The sequence below is a fragment of the Myxine glutinosa genome, chromosome 6, assembly GCF_964187855.1.
Source record: "Myxine glutinosa chromosome 6, kmMyxGlut1.1, whole genome shotgun sequence".
In the NCBI taxonomy this organism is placed as follows: Eukaryota; Metazoa; Chordata; class Myxini; order Myxiniformes; family Myxinidae; genus Myxine; species Myxine glutinosa.
In genome coordinates, this window is record NC_136266.1 from 58098905 (window position 1) to 58116367 (window position 17463).

Consider the following 17463-nt stretch of genomic DNA (forward strand, 5'->3'; position numbering starts at 1 on the left):
CTCGGAGATGGCCCAAATGGTCTTTTAATGCACTACGTTCAATAATTCCTCCAACTTTCACCGTTCCCCAAAAATCATTCAATTGGGTCAAAATCGACGGCAAACGGCAATTGACGGCAATTGACACCAATTGGCAATGGCTCGAACAAGTTTTCTTGAAGGGTTTATTTATGAAGAAAATTACAGGGAAGAGGGTAGACAAGAGACTGTAATAAACGGTATGAACCAAGCATTTCAAAAGTATACCAAGAGGTAAATGGAAATATTAAAACTTATATACAATGATTAGAAATAAAGAAATTCCTATCCCATTATAGGCACCACAGATCACACTTGTAGAACAAGATAAGAATACAAGTGAGGCCTTCGCTTTTCTCGACGATGTGCAGGGCGGACACAGGACTCAATGTCGCCCACTTTGAAAACCAGGTGTGAGACGAGAGCCAGTGATGAAATCGGTTTAAAGACGAGGTAAAATTGCTACGAGCAGCACCAGCGACGAGTAGCTCGTCAACCAGACCTTGTGGCCCACTTTGTCCTTTTCAGATTGAGGCTTCCTGGTCTGCCCTCCGTCTTCTTCCTCCATGCCCTCCAAAACACAGGGTGATCCCAGCTTGAGTCGATTCCAGCCTGACAGAGACAAAGCCACAATCAATATTTTGTATTTTTGCCAATATTTTGCCAATTTTGCCAATATTGTATTTTTGCCAAATTTACCCCAATATTTTGGCAGGAAGCTTCTTTTTTTTTTTCTTTTTTTTTTTGTATACAAGATCGAGGCTCGTGAAAGAGCGAACATTAATCACACAGAAAGACAAACAGACACACAAAACAAATAACATCGGGAGCGGTAGACAAGATGGGGAGAGAGGGGGAAGGACACAAACACAACATTTGAGAGCAGGGACCGAGAGACATGGAGACATCGAGAGAACTATGGGAGGGAGAGGGCTTTGGGGGGGAGGCATGGGAAGGGGGGGGGGGGGGGTGGGAGAGGTATAAAACATATGGACACTGCCAAGACTTCCAGGAAAGAAGTTGGAATTTCAAACAAGGTGGATCTGGGGTGAATTAGTGGGGGTAGAAAAGATCAAGGTTTTGGATGGGGGAAGATAAGAGATGGTGGTGAACAGCTGTTTTGAAGACCTGGGGGGAGGAGTGTGATTGAAGTGAGTGTGGGAGTTTGTTCCAGAGGCGGGAGAAAAGAGGAATGAAAGAGTGAAGGTGAGCAGAGAGCCGAGATTTCGGCAGTTTAACCATCAGAGGGTGGCTGGCAGATCTTGTGCGACCTGTAGGAATATTTGGGGGACAGAGCACAGAGAGAGCTGGGGGAGCAAGGCCGGAGAGGAGTCGGTAGAAGACAGAAAGACCACCTACCTGCCTGCGGTGAGTGAGTGAAAGGCCCTCAGAGATAGCTTCATCGCGGGAGATTCCAATGATTCTGAAAGCTTTGGATTCAACAGCGTGAAGCCGAGCCAGGTGTGAGGCAGGAGCACCAGCCCATAGGGGAGAACAGTATTCCATTGAGCTGCGGATGAAAGCCTTGTATGTGGTGAGGAGCTCAGGTGTGCCTAGGAAGGACTTCGCACGACGGAGGATGCCCAGTCGGCGACTGGCTTTGGAGGCCAGCTTGGAAATGTGGTTTTCCCAAGAAAGATCATGGCAGATGGTGAGACCCAAAAGCTTGAGCGACAGAACTTCTTGGAGAGGATTGTTGAGAAAGTAGATGGGAGGGTTGTCCAGTCGATCTTTTCGGAAGCACTATCTCCTAATTGCACCTAATTCTGCATCTCTTATCCTCCATTTCATTCATTGTTATTGGGGGGATCTTCAAAAGCAACATGCAGTATGGTGCTCAAATGCCTTATTTTTGGAAATTGGTGAGGGTGTGCGTGTCTGGGTCAGGGTGTTGTGTATTTTAACTTTTTTTGTCTGATATCCTTGATCTCCTGGTGTTATTGGTTGACTGAAACTTTTCTCCACTAAAATATACCAGATTGGTTATGATTATGATATAGACACTAAAATATAGACAAATTGATTATGCTTCGCCCAATTGCCGTGTTGTTGTTTTGTGGTATTTTCTGTGTCTTGTCGTTGTGGCTGTCAAGGTGTGCGAAATATGAATAACGACCGTGATATCGATGCCAAATCCTTTCGCAATGCTCCATCCACAACTCAATCTTTAGGCTTTCTCATTGGTTTTTTTCCCCCCACTTCACATTACATCTTTAATTTACCAAGACACTCTTTAGCTAGCACCTGCTACTGAAGCCATCTCTGGTTATAATGTGGTATTTGACAATTTGATGCTTTACTCAGAAATGTCAAAATTCATTTCATAATTCGTAATCTCGGTATTGAAATACAACAACAACAACAACAACAACAACAGGCATTTTAAGGCGATTTTCCCTGCTAGAGCGGGGGTTAGCCTTGCGGTCCCCATGACTATGACTACATGACTACACAATCTCAGTATTTAAATGTCTTTCATAAATTCTAACAAGAGCACCATATATGTACAGTAAATAAGTCTTTTTAAATACAGGTTCTCTCTAACGCCTATATACTGTACATACTGTATATTTCCAAAAATGGTGGAATTTCCACCCCCTTTCCCCATGTTTCATGGAATTTCCTTGCCTCCCTTTAGCCCGACACTTTTTCATCTCCCATAGCCTTCCCTTTCTCTTATCCTCCAGGATCAGTTCCTTTTCTCATGGTATCTTTAAAATGAGTTTAAATAGTGAAGTCAAGAGTGATTTAAGGTTGTGATGGCATGCTTTGTAAACATAGGTCTTTGGATCATTTCCCAGGCCAAATTCTATAAGTTCCCTGAAATTGGGTAAACGCATTGCTTGATTATAAGCCCTTATGTAGGTAGTCAGCTTATAATGTAAAATTTTAATTTTATCCATGCTCTGTACACACATTATAACAATACAATAACCCAAGTCCCAATATGACAGTTTATATTTGGGTTGAGAACCAAACAAGGACTAGACAGCTCGAAGGTTAGTGTGTGCCACCTCGACACTATCCTGTCAGCACAGACTCGAAATCAGAAAAGCATTTTTCTGAGTTGACACAGGATGTCCAAAGAATGACTTGAATGACACTGAAACCTTCTGAAGCTCAATGTCACCATCATAATGTAAATATGATGTCCAACCGTGGGGCTGGTGACTTACGCTTAGTTGTGTAAAATAGCTTGAGGAATATTAATGCAAGGCAATGAGATATAATAAACAATGTAAAATAATAAATACAGAAAATTATTCTTTCAGGTTATTTAACCAAACACAAACAGAGAGTGAAGGGTTGGTTATATGAGTAGAGCGCCATATAGGCTTGTTACTGCCATATAGAGTTGAGTTCATCTTTATAGGATGGTGACATTGTTGCCTCGACAACTTTTAAGGACAGGTGGAGATGAATCCGAAAGAAAAGTAGACAAGAATGCCCTGAAACTATTCCTTTGCATGACATCATTAATCCAGGAGCTTCCTGGGTAGGTCTACTTAAACGATTACATCTTGCCTCTGGAAACTTCTTCGTGCTTCCTGCCTGGGAATTTGCGGCTGTATATATCTATATAATTATATATATATTATATATTATAATCGCATAATAACTGATATATATATATATATATATATCAGTTACTATGCGATTTCATACCATCAGTGGTGAACCGCCATTAAGGTATGCCATCCAGCTATGCTGTACCTTAATGGGAGCGATAAGTACCGTCTGCCACATGGCACATTATCTCTGGTATCCACTCATTATATGGAATCGCCTGGATGCAGCCAGGAGCAACCAATCTAAATATAATTTCAGTTCTCCAGCTTTTAATGAGCGCACGTAATGACGTCACTGCCATGTAGTACTACGCTCTGTGTGTCAAGCTCTCAGGAGAACCCTCCGACAGAGCATAATTTTGATCTTTGTTCAAATACTGTCATAAGTGTATGAAAAACTCACAGTTACCGACCTGGTTTCGCCCTGTTGGGGCTTCATCAGGGCAACGCAGTGAGTCCTGTATACACTTATGACTCTGAAAACCTTTCGGTTATATACCAGTTATTATGCGATTCTATGCGACGCAGTTATTATGCGACGCAGGGCACAGGGCCGTGAATGTAGAAGCAGGTCACATGTTATGAACCGCAAATACGTGGGGTCCGCGAATGTTGGGACCGTGAGTGTCGGGATCCAGCTGTATTTACAAATGGCAGGCAAACAGGTATTTACAGGGAGATAAAACAATGAAATTATATATGTGTGTGTGTGTGTGTGTGTGTGTGTGTGTGTGTGTGTGTGTGTGTGTGTGTGTGTGTGTGTGTGTGTGTGTGTGTGTGCAGAATTGATCACAACACGTATACATTCCCAAATTATCCCCTATGCAATGCTACAGTACAGTATGCCGGCATCATGCATCTTGGCATTAAGAATGATGGGATGAATGGTTGGAAAATAGGATGAGATGGAAAGAAATAGATGGAGACAGGACGGACCAGCTGCACACTTTACACTCGTTGACTCTGGCTCCCACATCCTGACTGAAATTGAGGCCCTCCACACTCCGCTCCCCTCTTGCTCCTCACACAGTCACGGCACCGGCATTTCCTCCGATGAGAAGTGACATCAATCGCAGCACGTATTTAATGTGGCTTCTGTAAGGATGCCCGGGAACCATAGATGAGGCAGAGAGTCCGGCGACTGAGTTATCAGACGTGGGAACGCGAAAGTGAGGGTGTACAAGGGCAGAAAGCAAAGAAGTAAGGAAGAAAGTGAAAGGACAGAGACAGAAGATGCAGGAAACAATGAATGATGAAGATGAATGGTGTGACCGGCCTGGTTCTTGATGTGATATACTTTTGCTGGTCCTCACAAAACCTGTTTGAAGCGGTTTTGGGGCACCATGAAGAAATTCGATGATCTCGTGAGCCTTTGGTTTTGGTGCAATATTTTTGTCACAGGCCTTCATTAAGCGGTTTGAAACGGTTTCAGGGGCTGCTGAGATAATGCGTTCATGTGTGAGGAAAGTATTTGGCAGGTGGTTTGTAGGAAAGAATGTGGAATGAGAAAAGTGATATTTGGGACTTATACCACACGCAATCGCATCGTATGTCGAGCAACATTTCCTTTAGACAGTTAAACCAAACAATATAACTATGAAATAATTACTTTAACTACGCGAGGATCTCTTTGGGACTCCTCAAAACCACAACAATATGTTTAACTGTTCTCTGCATGATATTGTTGAAGTCACATTTTACATTACGTGGAATTTCCACGTATGCCTGCAAGTCATATTATATTATTAATACATTATTCATTGAAATTTTGCAATTTTCTCGTAAAAGCTTCAATGAATGAAACAACTGCATAATTCGAACTGCAATAATAGTCCCAAAGTCAAGTCCATTTGCCCCAAAATGGGGGAAAAACATCACTATGCATAATGCAGTCACAAAAGGAAACAATTACACGCTCTCGATATCGCGTCCTACTTTGATTCAGGATATAAATCACATTGAGTGTTGCGGGTTGAGATGTAATGGCATTTTTGATTCTGAATGACTAAGCAACATCACCGGAGGGAACTTTTTGACGCGATGTGTGAAAAATGGAGACAGATTAACTCTGACACCTGTCAAAATCTTGTACAAGAACGACCTCGGTTGCTTTTTAGTGCCATCCATGATAATGTTGGCCTCGTGAAGCGATGCGACTCAAACGTTGAGCCAGATCCTTGTCGTAACCTGTGACCTTCACTGTATGTTTGAATATCGTGATTACCGGATATTAGATTTGTTACCTTGGTATCTACCTCATTTCCTGTGTGTTGCTGCTGTGCCCCGGCAGGCCCTGAAGGCTGCAATCTCTTCATCTACCACCTGCCACAAGAATTTGGAGATGCGGAGCTGACCCAGATGTTTCTCCCATTTGGCAATGTCATCTCTTCCAAGGTGTTCGTTGATCGTGCCACCAACCAGAGTAAATGTTTTGGTATGTTCGTCTGCAGCAGCAGGGGTATTCCTTTGGTTGTCAAATGCTAATATCGTATTTTGTGGACTTTGTCTTTAGACCAGGATCATGATTTTTTTTTGATAACTCAAAATATATGATCGCTTTTCCTATACCGAGTATGAGAATTTGAATGCAAAGCTTTCTCTCTTTCTCAGATATATCTACTTGCATCACTTGTTAATGCGTATTGGACCGGGGATCCGATTACAACTTTGGCCCGCTGGTTGCATCATTATTGAGGAGCGTCTGTGCCACTGAAGTGGTGCTACTGCACGTTAGGCAGGAGTATGAATTTGTTCAGGGTACCGGCAACAATAGTCTATTAGCTTTAGTTACCAGTATGAGTTGGTGAAAATTAAAGATCATTAGTTGATGCTGGTAGATGATCATTAGTTGGTCGACTAGCATCTGGGTCCGTGAGCATTGGTTGGGGGACGTTGATGATCTCACGGTGTCCTCTTTGGGAAGATGAAGCCTGCAAAGTACCGATCCAACCGTCTATAATGGGGTCTATAATCAAACCCAAGACTTGGCAGCTCAAAGACAAGTGTGTTCCTTCCGCACCATCCTATCACAATAATCCTAAGTTGTACCCAAGGTTGCATTGACTCTGCGGAATTGTGCTTTGTTTAGTATTCTGTGCTATGCCAGTTTCATACAGAAAGTTATTTTGAACACTTTTATTGAATAAAGCTCCAGGCACCGACTGATGCAATATGGGTTGACATTCAAGCAAGCACCCCATTTGTAGTGCAGTCAAGTTTCATGTGAGTTTTCCATCACCTATGTACATTACAGAACAAGGAAATTGTCCCACCATGAAAGAGTGGTGGCCTATATTGACAAAATCTGCTTCATAACTAAGGAGTTTTTCTTACATAAATTACATTGTCTTGCTGTAATAAAGCATCATGAGTCTAGCGCAGATGTGTTCCTACTACTTACTGGCTGTGGGACATATTTGATGTAATGCTAAGTTGTCACGTTGTTTGTTTATTTATTTATTTATTTTTATAACATCAATGTATGACTTGGATTCATCACTTCAGTATCTTTTTACTTGTTACAGGCTGAATTGTTTCTCGTTAATAAATTTTCCGCCCACACAAAAGAGAACATTATCATTGAACACCATGGAATGTATATTGTGTTACCAATGCAGGTTTGCGGCCTAAAGAAGAAGCAAATGAAGTCCAATCATGGTGATGTCACATTTGATTTTGAAGCCAACTAGTGGTCATTTAGAAATGTCATGGTGATCACTGATCATTTATGGCGCCGGTGATTTGCAGCTCCCTCTGCAATAGGAAAGCAGTCCCTAGTGCTGAAGTATAAGATTACAATGATCTTCACCATTTGGGACACCTCTTAAACGTTCAAGTTGAGACCTGACTTCCTGACTGGGAAACCTGACTTCCTTCTGGGCTTTATTAAGTTCCAACACTGCTCTTCTATCTCACCTTGTGTGTGTCGCAATTAGATCGCACTTGAAGAGTCATATCTCCAGAAACCTAATATTCCTACCTGGTTCAAAGTCACGCCATGTACAGTCACGTGAAAAAGTAAGTACACCCCATGTAAAGTTTTGACTTTTCCAACATATTTCAACATACAGCTATTTGATCTTCATTTCAACAATATTGATAGATAAAGGTGATATAATATAACAAATATCATGAAACATTTACATTTTGTAGTCCATTGTATAATTTAAATAAACATAAATGCAAATTTCGCATGTGGAAAAAGTAAGTACACCCTTGGCTCCAATAGGTGGTATTGCCCCCTTTGGCAGAAACAACCTCAAGTAGGCGTTTCTTATAACTGTCTACCAGTCTCTGACTTCGACTGGGAGAAATTTTTGCCCACTCCTCCATGAAGAATTATTTCAGCTGTGCGATGTTTGAGGGGTTTCTTGCATGCACAGCTCATTTCAAATCCCCCCACAACATCCGGGCTTTGACTTGGCCATTCCAGAACCCTCCATTTCTTTCTTTTCAGCCATTCCTTGGTGGATTTACTGGTATGTTCAGGGTCATTGTCATGTTGCAAGGTCCACCTTCGGTTGAGCTTCAACTTTCCGACATATGGCCTCACATTATCCTCAAGCACCCTCTGGTACAATGAAGAATTCGTAGTGGATTCTATGATGGTGAGCTGCCCAGGCCCTGATGCAGCAAAGCTGCCCCAAACCATAATATTTGCACCACCATGCTTTACAGTTGGTATCAGGTTCTTGTGGTCAAATGCTGTCTTTGGTTTTCGCCAAACATGTCTTCTGGTACTGTGGCCAAATAGCTCTACCTTTGACTCATCTGTCCAGAGCACATTGTTCCAGAAGTGCTGGTCTTTGCCTAGGTGTTCATTGGCAAACTTTAGTCTTGTGCTGATGTTCTTTCTGGACAGCAAAGGTTTCCTCCTGGCACACCTCCCATGTAGATCAAATTTGTGCAGCCTCTTTCTTATGGTAGACTCGTGCACTTTGACATCAACAGTGGCAAGAGCTACCTGTAGGTCCAGTGATGACATTCTGGGGTTCTTAGAGACTTCTTTCAGCATCTTGCGGTCTGCTCTCGGGCTGAACTTGCTGGGGCGGCCTGGCCTGAACAAGTTTTTCAGTTGTTTGGAATCTTCTCCACTTGTAGATGATATTCCGGACAGTCGAATGATTGATTTCAAATTGTTTGGAGATCTTTTTAAATCCCTTCCCAGACTCGTGGGCATCTATAACCTTCTTTCTGAAGGCCTCAGAGAGCTCATTTGATCTAGGCATGGTGACGCCACACACTTCAACAACAAAGAGCAAACCAAACTAAATGTCTGAGGTTTAAATAAGACAGGTTCCTCCAAGATCCTCTCGAACGATGTTCTAATCATTTGTACCTGAGCTGGTGCATCTGATTCTAATTTTAGGTATTTGAAGTATTGATAAATGTAGGGGTGTACTTACTTTTTCCACATGCGAAATTTGCATTTATGTTTATTTAAATTATACAATGGACTACAAAATGTAAATGTTTCATGATATTTGTTATATTATATCACCTTTATCTATCAATATTGTTGAAATGAAGATCAAATAGCTGTATGTTGAAATATGTTGAAAAAGTCAAAACTTTACATGGGGTGTACTTACTTTTTCACGTGACTGTACATGTGATTGACACCTTGAGTAAAGAACCGCATGAACGCAGTGGCCACCAAATTCCATCCATTTATAATCTCTTAATCATTAATTTTGGTCAACCTGGTTTTTGCGAGGCATGTTCGACGGGACTTTTCTTTTTATTTACCTGATTGAGTAATTTCAGCACCCAGTGCACACACACCATTTTCATTTGAATTTCATCGTGCGCGATGTCCTCCAGGCTTTTGAAACTAATTCCAGTAATTGTTTCAAGTTCAGCAAATGTCATTTGCAGATTCTTCATCACCATTGCAACTTCAGTGGTACTTTCAATATCTGCACAGATGATGGACCTCCATGGTGACCCAACTTTTAGAAAGGGTATTGTTGAAATGCCCTTCTTAATATTGGGTTAAGCGATTACAGAAGGTTTTTCTTAAGAGGTTGCAGTTTGCCTTTCTGCACATATTTTATCGTAGTGTCCTTAACTTACGCTCGATATATCAAAATTCAGATCCTTTTAGACGAGGATTTGTGTTGTACAATGGACTCAGGCCTTGGACTTGGATTCAGAGATGTGATTTAAGTGTAGTAACTAGCAAATAATCCTTCAGATTAAATTTCATAGATGTGCTTCTACTGGATGAGTTTTAACTCTAACCTGGTGTAATTATTTGTAATTTTCCACTCAACCCCACCCCCTTCTCACAGGCTTTGTGAGCTTTGATAACCCCAGTTCTGCGCAGGCCGCCATACAGGCCATGAATGGTTTCCAAGTAGGAACAAAACGCCTCAAGGTACAGCTCAAGAGGCCTAAAGACTCGAGTCGCCCTTATTGAACCTGTGGAGTTTGCACCGACCAACCCTGGTAATGAAACATCGATGTACCTCTTAAACGCCAATTTACAATTATCGTGTGAGATCACCGTTGCCATGTGGTTATCTTTTCTGCAATTTTCATACAGCTTGAGGAATTGTGTCCTGCTCTTTCTGACCTAGGGCCTGATGCTGGGGTCTGGAGGCCAACAGCACTCAACCACACAACTGCCAGCTTGATGACTGGCGGTACCGCTGTCTAAGGGGCCTTCAAACTGCTGCGGAAGGCCAATGCTTGGTGCCCGGTCCTAGTCCCAGCCTCACCGGGAAGCCCCATGCCCTGGAACCAGCCTTTCTTCCCTGCGAAGCCGTCATTCCTTAGATCATAGCGGACCAAAGGACCAAAGTTTTTACTAAAAAAAAAAATGAAGAAGAAAAAAAAGCAAAAAAAACAAGGATGCTTCGTCGTGCTTTAAGCCGTAGGCCTTCCAAGCCGATGGGGGAATTGTAAAGGCCGAAGGATTTTTAAGCCCTTGGGGTGTGGCTGCTTCGTTTAATTACATGGCGAGCTGGAATGTCCAAGCTCTGCTGGACCAAACCCACAGCCACAGTTCCCTCACGGTCATCTTCTGCTGGTGTCCCCTAGTCTAGGATAGCAAAACAACACAACCTCCGAGGTGGCTTTATTGATTTATTTTTCCCACACGAGTTTGGAAGCAGCAGATTGAGGCCGTCGGGTGTCGGTCATGGCTCGCCCGGTTCGATTCCTAGGTGGATCTGTAGGGGGCACTAACGGTTGGTGGTTTTTCCTTCCCCGCCTCAATATCATGGGACTGAGTGATGAAGCCATGCACACGAACTACCAGGTGGAAACGAAGTGGAAGAGGACCTAAACTAACGAGGATTTTATTTCGGGAAACCTTTGAGTTTCTTCAATTCCCTGTCGTTAGGTTTTAGCGACCGGGCCTAGCCAGTAGCGGCGTATAAACCTATAGAGTAGTTACATTCCATAATTTTACGATTTTCTTCATTAAGAGAAAAACGCGTGCCAGCCAAGATGATTTATCTGAAGAAGATAAAAAAAAGAGTTGTGAACACGGATAGTTGTGTACATATCAGCCACCCTTATCCCCCATTGAATTATTTAAGACCGTGTATTATTATGATTATTGTTATTATATTCAGCGCTTGGCGTCTCCTCGGTGCCTGGAGACCGGACATTGGGTGCGGGTGGCGGAGGCCTGACAGCCCGAATTCTGTGTAAATAACCCTTTATGTCTCTGCCACGCACGACAAATAAAGCACATTTGAAGTGACGTTTTTGAGTCTGTGTGTGATTTTAACTTCTTTACATCCATGTAATTGTTGCAGTACCCATATACCCTTTAAAAATGGTTGGTGGAAGGGACCTTTCCTAATCGGAGGGCCGTAACAGCTATTGGTAAACTTGTTGCTGGCCGGTTATATGTGTTAGTAATTTAAACAACACATATTCAGATAAGTAATGGAACAAATCGTTACCTGTTTGTCTGTCTGTCAACAGGATATCTCAAAATGTTGTGGACGAATTCGGACGAAATTTGGTGGAGAGGTTGAGTGTATGTAACAAGGAAGAATTGATTCTATTTTGGTGAAGATACAGATACTGTAATTTGAAGTGATTCTTCACCATTTAGAGATGGAGCCAAAAACATATAATACGATATCTCAAACAGTTATGGACATATTTGGACGAAACTTGGTGGATGAGTTGGATATGTGACAAGAACAAGCCAATTCGATTTTGGTTCAGGTCAGAATCCAGATCTGGCCTATCCAGTGGGATGCAAAGCCTAAACTGTTCAGCCTGGTGGAGGTACGTGCTCTACCGAGTGCCGCTCCAGTTACCCCTGCCACCAAATTTGGTAGTGGAGGTTATGTTTTCACCCCTGTGTGTCTGTTTGTTTGTCTGTGATCAGGATATCTAAAACAATCGTGAATGGATTTGGACAAAACTTGGTGGATGAGTTGGATATGTGACAAGAACAAGCCGATTCGATTATGTTTCAGGTACGGATCCAGATCCGGCCTATCATTGGGATACAAAACATAAACTGTTCAGCCTGGCGGATGTATGTGCTCCACTGAGTGTCGTTCTCGTTACCTCCACCACCAAAGGTGTCAAAAATTTGATTTGAATTTGATTGTTTCAAAATTTCAATTGTTTGAAATTGTTTGATTGTTTCACTCAAAATTTTGAGTTTCAAAATCAAAAAATTTGATTGTCAAAAATTTGACAAGGACGAAATGATTAGATTTTGGTGAATATCCGGATTCGGATCCGGCTACTAGAATTTTTTAAGTGATTCTTCACTATTGGGAGATCGGGCCAAAAACGATACATAGCAGGATATCTCAAAACGTTATGGACGGATTTGGACGAAACTTTGTGGAGGGCAGGTATGGTGTCTGACAAGGAAGAATATATTCGATTTTGGTGAAGATCTGAATATGGATTCGGATATGAGAGTTATTTAATTTTTTAAGTGATTCTTCACCATTGAGTGATTGGGCTAAAAGCAACATATAGCAGGATATTTCAAAGAGTTATGGACGGATTTGGACAAAACTTGGTGGACAGGTTGTGCGTGTGACAAGGACAAATAGATTCGATTTTGGTGAAGATCCGGATCCGGATAGAACCAGTATAATCTTTAAAGTGATTCTTCACCATTGGGAGATACGGCCAAAAACGATATACAGCAGGATATCTCAAAAAGTTGTGGATGGATGATTTTGATTAAATGTGATTCTTTATTGTGATTTTCTGGTCCACTCTGGGACACAAAACGTAAACTGTTCACCTGGCCGAGGTATGCTCTCTACTGAGTGCCGTTCTAGTTCCACTGTTTTTTACTGTAGATATAACAATGATTGTAACATAACTAAACATTCTGATTAGTGATGAAAATTAAACAAAAGTAACATTGAAAATGATATACATTTTAATAACGGTCCTAATACTAAAAGCAATTTTAAAGTAACTTGAAATTTGCTTCCTTTTGATGAGAGTGGCCATGTTGGATGGAATACATGTTGTTCCTTTTCTGAAGTTGTTTTCTATTTCACTGACATCAGCTCCATAAAATATCACCACATGGGCCTGATCAAACCATGTCACCAGGCGTATGTGGCCCATGGGCCGGAGATTCCTCATGACTATTTTAGAGTTTACCGAAACTTCAGCAGTGGTCATCCCCTGTGTTAACTTATAGCTCTTTCTTCGATTTCGTGTAAGTAATAAATGTAGTTTTAGAAACTATGGGGTGATTCTAATTTATATATTACGTACAATAATTGGCAGATTATAATGCCCCCACCACTACTCCTACCCTCACCCATCCCCCATCAACCACCACTCGCCGGTTTCCCCTCTAATCATCCCCTTGTTTACAAACTCGCATTACTCCTCCCAAACTTTTCCTCTTTTTCCAACTTCCAATTACCTTGTTTCCTTTCTCTCTCTCCACCCCCACCCTTCCCATTTTGTTCCTCTTAGTTTAATCCCCAAGTTTCTTCCAAATGTATAAAGTGTATATGATACGAAATGAAAATACAAGAGTTGTGCTGTTTTTTCCATCTTTTCATTTTTCAGTCTTTGTCTTTTATTCCGCTCAAACCATTTGCTGATGCAGCTGGAACACAGAACCAGGTATCAGGAATAATGCTTAAAATTCAAGTTTGCACACTTCTCCTTAGGGGTTTTTTATATAAATAGACAAAAGTTTTTACGATGCACATAATAAACCCCAAAGGGAAAGTGTGAAAACAGGAATTTTAAGCATCATTCTTGATGTGTGTGTGTGTGTGTGTGTGTGTGTGTGTGTGTGTGTGTGTGTGTGTGTGTGTGTGTGTGTGTGTGTGTAGATATGTATGTATGTGTGTGTGTGTATATATATATATATATATATATATACACAGTGCATTCAGAAAGTATTCAGACCCCTTCACTTTTTTCACATTTTGTTATGTTGCAGCCTTATGGTGAAATCGTTTAAATTCATTTTTCCCTCATCAATCTACACTCAATACCCCATAATGACAAAGAGAAAACAGGATTTTAGAAAGTTTTGTAAATTTATTAAAAAGAAAAAACTGAAATATCACATTTACATAAATATTCAGACCCTTTGCTATGACACTTGAAATTTAGCTCAGGTGCCTCTCATTTCTCTTGATCATCTTTGAGATGTTTCTACACCTTGATTGGAGTCCACCTGTGATAAATTCAATTGATTGGACATGATTAGGAAAGGCACACACCTGTCTATATAAGGTCTCACAGCTGACAATGCATATCAGAGCGAAAACCAAGCCATGAGGTCGAAGGAACTGCCTGCAGAGCTCAGAGACAGGATTGTGTCGAGGCACAGATCTGGGGAAGCCTACAAAAACATTTCTGCTGCATTGAAGGTTCCCAAGAGCACGGTGGCCTCCATAATTCTTAAATAGAAGAAGTTTGGAACAACGAGGACTCTTCCTAGAGCTGGCCGCACGTCCAAACTGAGCAATCGGGGGAGAAGGGCCTTGGTAAGAGACGTGACCAAGAACCCGATGGTCACTCTGGCTGAGCTCCAGAGATCCTGTGTGGAGATGGGAGAAACTTCCAGAAGGACAACCATCACTGCAACACTCCACCGATCTGGGCTTTATGGCAGAGTGGCCAGACGGAAGCCAAACAGTTCAATCTTGGTTTCATCAGACCACGGAATCTTGTTTCTCATTCTGAGAGTCGTTTAGGTGCTTTTTTGCAAACTCCAAGCGGGCTTTCATGTGTCTTTCACTGAGGAGAGGCTTCCGTCTGGCTACTTCCGTCTGGCCACGTCTGGCTACAAATGGTAGATTACATATATATATAATCTGTACCTATGTATATATGTATGCCTCCGCCCACAAAGCCATTATGTTTTCGGGATGTCCGTCAGTATGTCCTTCCGTACGTCCGTCCGTCCGGGCTAAACCTCGTTTTTCTCAGCAACCACATGTCTGATTGAGACGAAACTTTCAGGGGAGGAGTGACACCCATGCAGAATGTTTTTCTGGTAATTGTGACGTCATATGTCACGTGGTATGGCAGCCATCTTGGATTAAAAGCAAAAATTAAAGAATATTTCTCAGAAACCGCTGAATGGAACAATTTGAAACTTGGCACATTGTCAAGTACTCCCAATGGGGAACAAAAGCATGATAATGATGACATCATAGGTGAAGTGGTTTTCCAGCCAAAAATGTTTTAATCCGAACCTTATCCGATCAACACGAAACTTCACAAACGTGATCCCCTATCCATACATATGCAGAGTGATGGCATCTTCCCGTTGTGGGACTATTCGGAGGTATATTGGCGACACAGTCGCATTGTTCTAGTTTTTTGTATACTGTCTAGGCTCGAATGAGAGCTAACACATATAAACAGATAATAAAGGGAGCGGGTGGAAAGAGAGGGAGAGAGAGGGAAGCACAACAACAGTAGGGAGCAGGGACTTCAGGAGATCTGTGGAAGAGAGAGGGCTGGAGCGGGTACACGGCATAAACAAGATGTGTGACTGGAAAGGGATTTTCAGGAAAGAAAAATTGCACCAAGTAGGCCAACAATTCCATTGATTTTATACCAAAATAAAACTGCACTCGGTGGAGCGCTACCTCCGCCAGGCTGAACAGTTTTCGCGTTGTAACCCACTAATTGGTCGCATCTGCATCCGGATTTTAACCAAAATTTAATCTGCTTGTTCTTGTCACCTCCACAACTCATCCACCTAGTTTTGTCATAGACCGTCCACACCTTTTTGAAATATCCTGCTTTATATCGTATTTGGCCCGATCCCTCAATGATGAAGAATCACTTCAAAATATTTTAAAATGCTCGTATCCTGTTCGGGATCTTCACCAAAATGGAATAATTTCATCCTTTTCACACACCCAACTCATCCACCATATTTCATCCGAATCCGTCAATAACCTTTTGAGATATCATACCCACAGACAGATAGACAGGGGTGAAAACAACCTCCATCCACTTTTGGTGGCGAACGTAACTAGAGAGAGCACACTTAGTCTCATTTGTCCCATGATCTTTGTTACCCCAAAAACCTCTCCTAACACAACTGTCACCCTTGGTAGATTCAATGTTTCCTCCCTCCTCCTCTTATCCTGTTCATTGATTACCTTTGAGTTTGTCCCACTGTCAGATCTACCTTGCTCCTCCATGAGCCTCATTCCTGTAAAGAAGAAAAAAAAAGAACGTTTCATGTGAAACTCATGAATTATATCAGTTTATTGTACTACCAGCTCTGGCATGTGTCTCTGCTTTAGTGTCCAGGTTCATGGAAATGCAAATGTATACTTATGTATATATTTTTCTTGTCCAGGCTCAGAAAATTGAGCTGATAGAAACATGCGAAGTTGCAAACTTTGGGATGTATAGACATAGAGGCTGAAAAAGGTGAGTTTAGGGAGGATGGTTCATGAGTGTATAAGGGAATGTGGGAGATGACGTGAATTCCAGGGAGCTGCACAGAAGCGTAATTGGATGCACATATGGAGATGCGATTCTACAAGCAAAAAAAGGAGACAGAGCATTGCTGGTGAGCACTTTGGAAGGTTGACAATGAATAAGTTGTCCGATGCGCAGTCATTCTGAATGGCTTCCAGAGGAGCTGTGGGCTCATAAGTGCAAGACCAGACAGGATGTAGATTAATATAAAACCGAGAAGCTTCCAATCTAGTGTTTTTTGGTTATCTTTGATAATATAAAGGGACATCTCTTTTCTCACTTGCATCTCTGCTTCCCACTTGTGAGAAAGCAGCATGGCGAGTGCTCTCCTGGGCCGAGACTATGGCAGGTGTATCGTTGAGACTTGTATCTGGCTGCTGGATGGCTTTGCATTAGTCTTGTTGAAATAGGAGTGGTTATATGAGACATTCAAAAGATAATGCGCTCGAAATAGTCACAAGCGTCCAATACACCTCAACGTAGGCTATACTAGTTCAAGTGCAAAGCGTGCCGAGTATGATTTACTATATAATGTGGTGAAACTTTCTTATTACTTGCAAAATCGAAGATTTTTCAAGTATATTGGTCGTAGGCTATAGGCTCATCGTAGGCTATTACTTGGCCCAAGTAATATTTGGCCCGCGCTTGTTACTTGGCCCCAAATATTTTTTTTGACAAGTATGTTGATCACTCCGGTTTGTGTGTGTTTGTCTGTCCGCACACTTATACCTGCGTACAGGTCACAATTTTAAACCGATCTTCACGAAACTTCACCAAATGGTAGAGTTCGTGGTCCGACAAAATCCTCAATATTTTTGAGGTCAAAAGGTCAAGATAGGCCAAAGGTCAACCACTTTCTTCAAATTTCTAAAATCCTCAATTTTCATTCGATTGACTTGAAAATTGAACAGCATTTGCATATCGAGTCACTAAATAGGGAAACCAA

The 17463-nt window shown here is 41.8% G+C and overlaps 1 protein-coding gene across 1 annotated transcript in view; it reads left to right on the top strand.

Annotated features, from left to right (window-relative positions):
• The window catches only part of LOC137429822 (CUGBP Elav-like family member 4), a 350832-nt gene extending 340538 nt beyond the window's left edge, over nucleotides 1-10294 (top strand). The window contains 3 exon segments of the mRNA XM_078779894.1: nucleotides 5878-6021; nucleotides 9881-10037; nucleotides 10169-10294. Of these exon segments, the coding sequence (XP_078636020.1) occupies nucleotides 5878-6021; nucleotides 9881-10008 (272 nt within the window). The 3' untranslated portion in view covers nucleotides 10009-10037; nucleotides 10169-10294.
• The last annotated feature ends 7169 nt before the right edge of the window (nucleotides 10295-17463 follow it).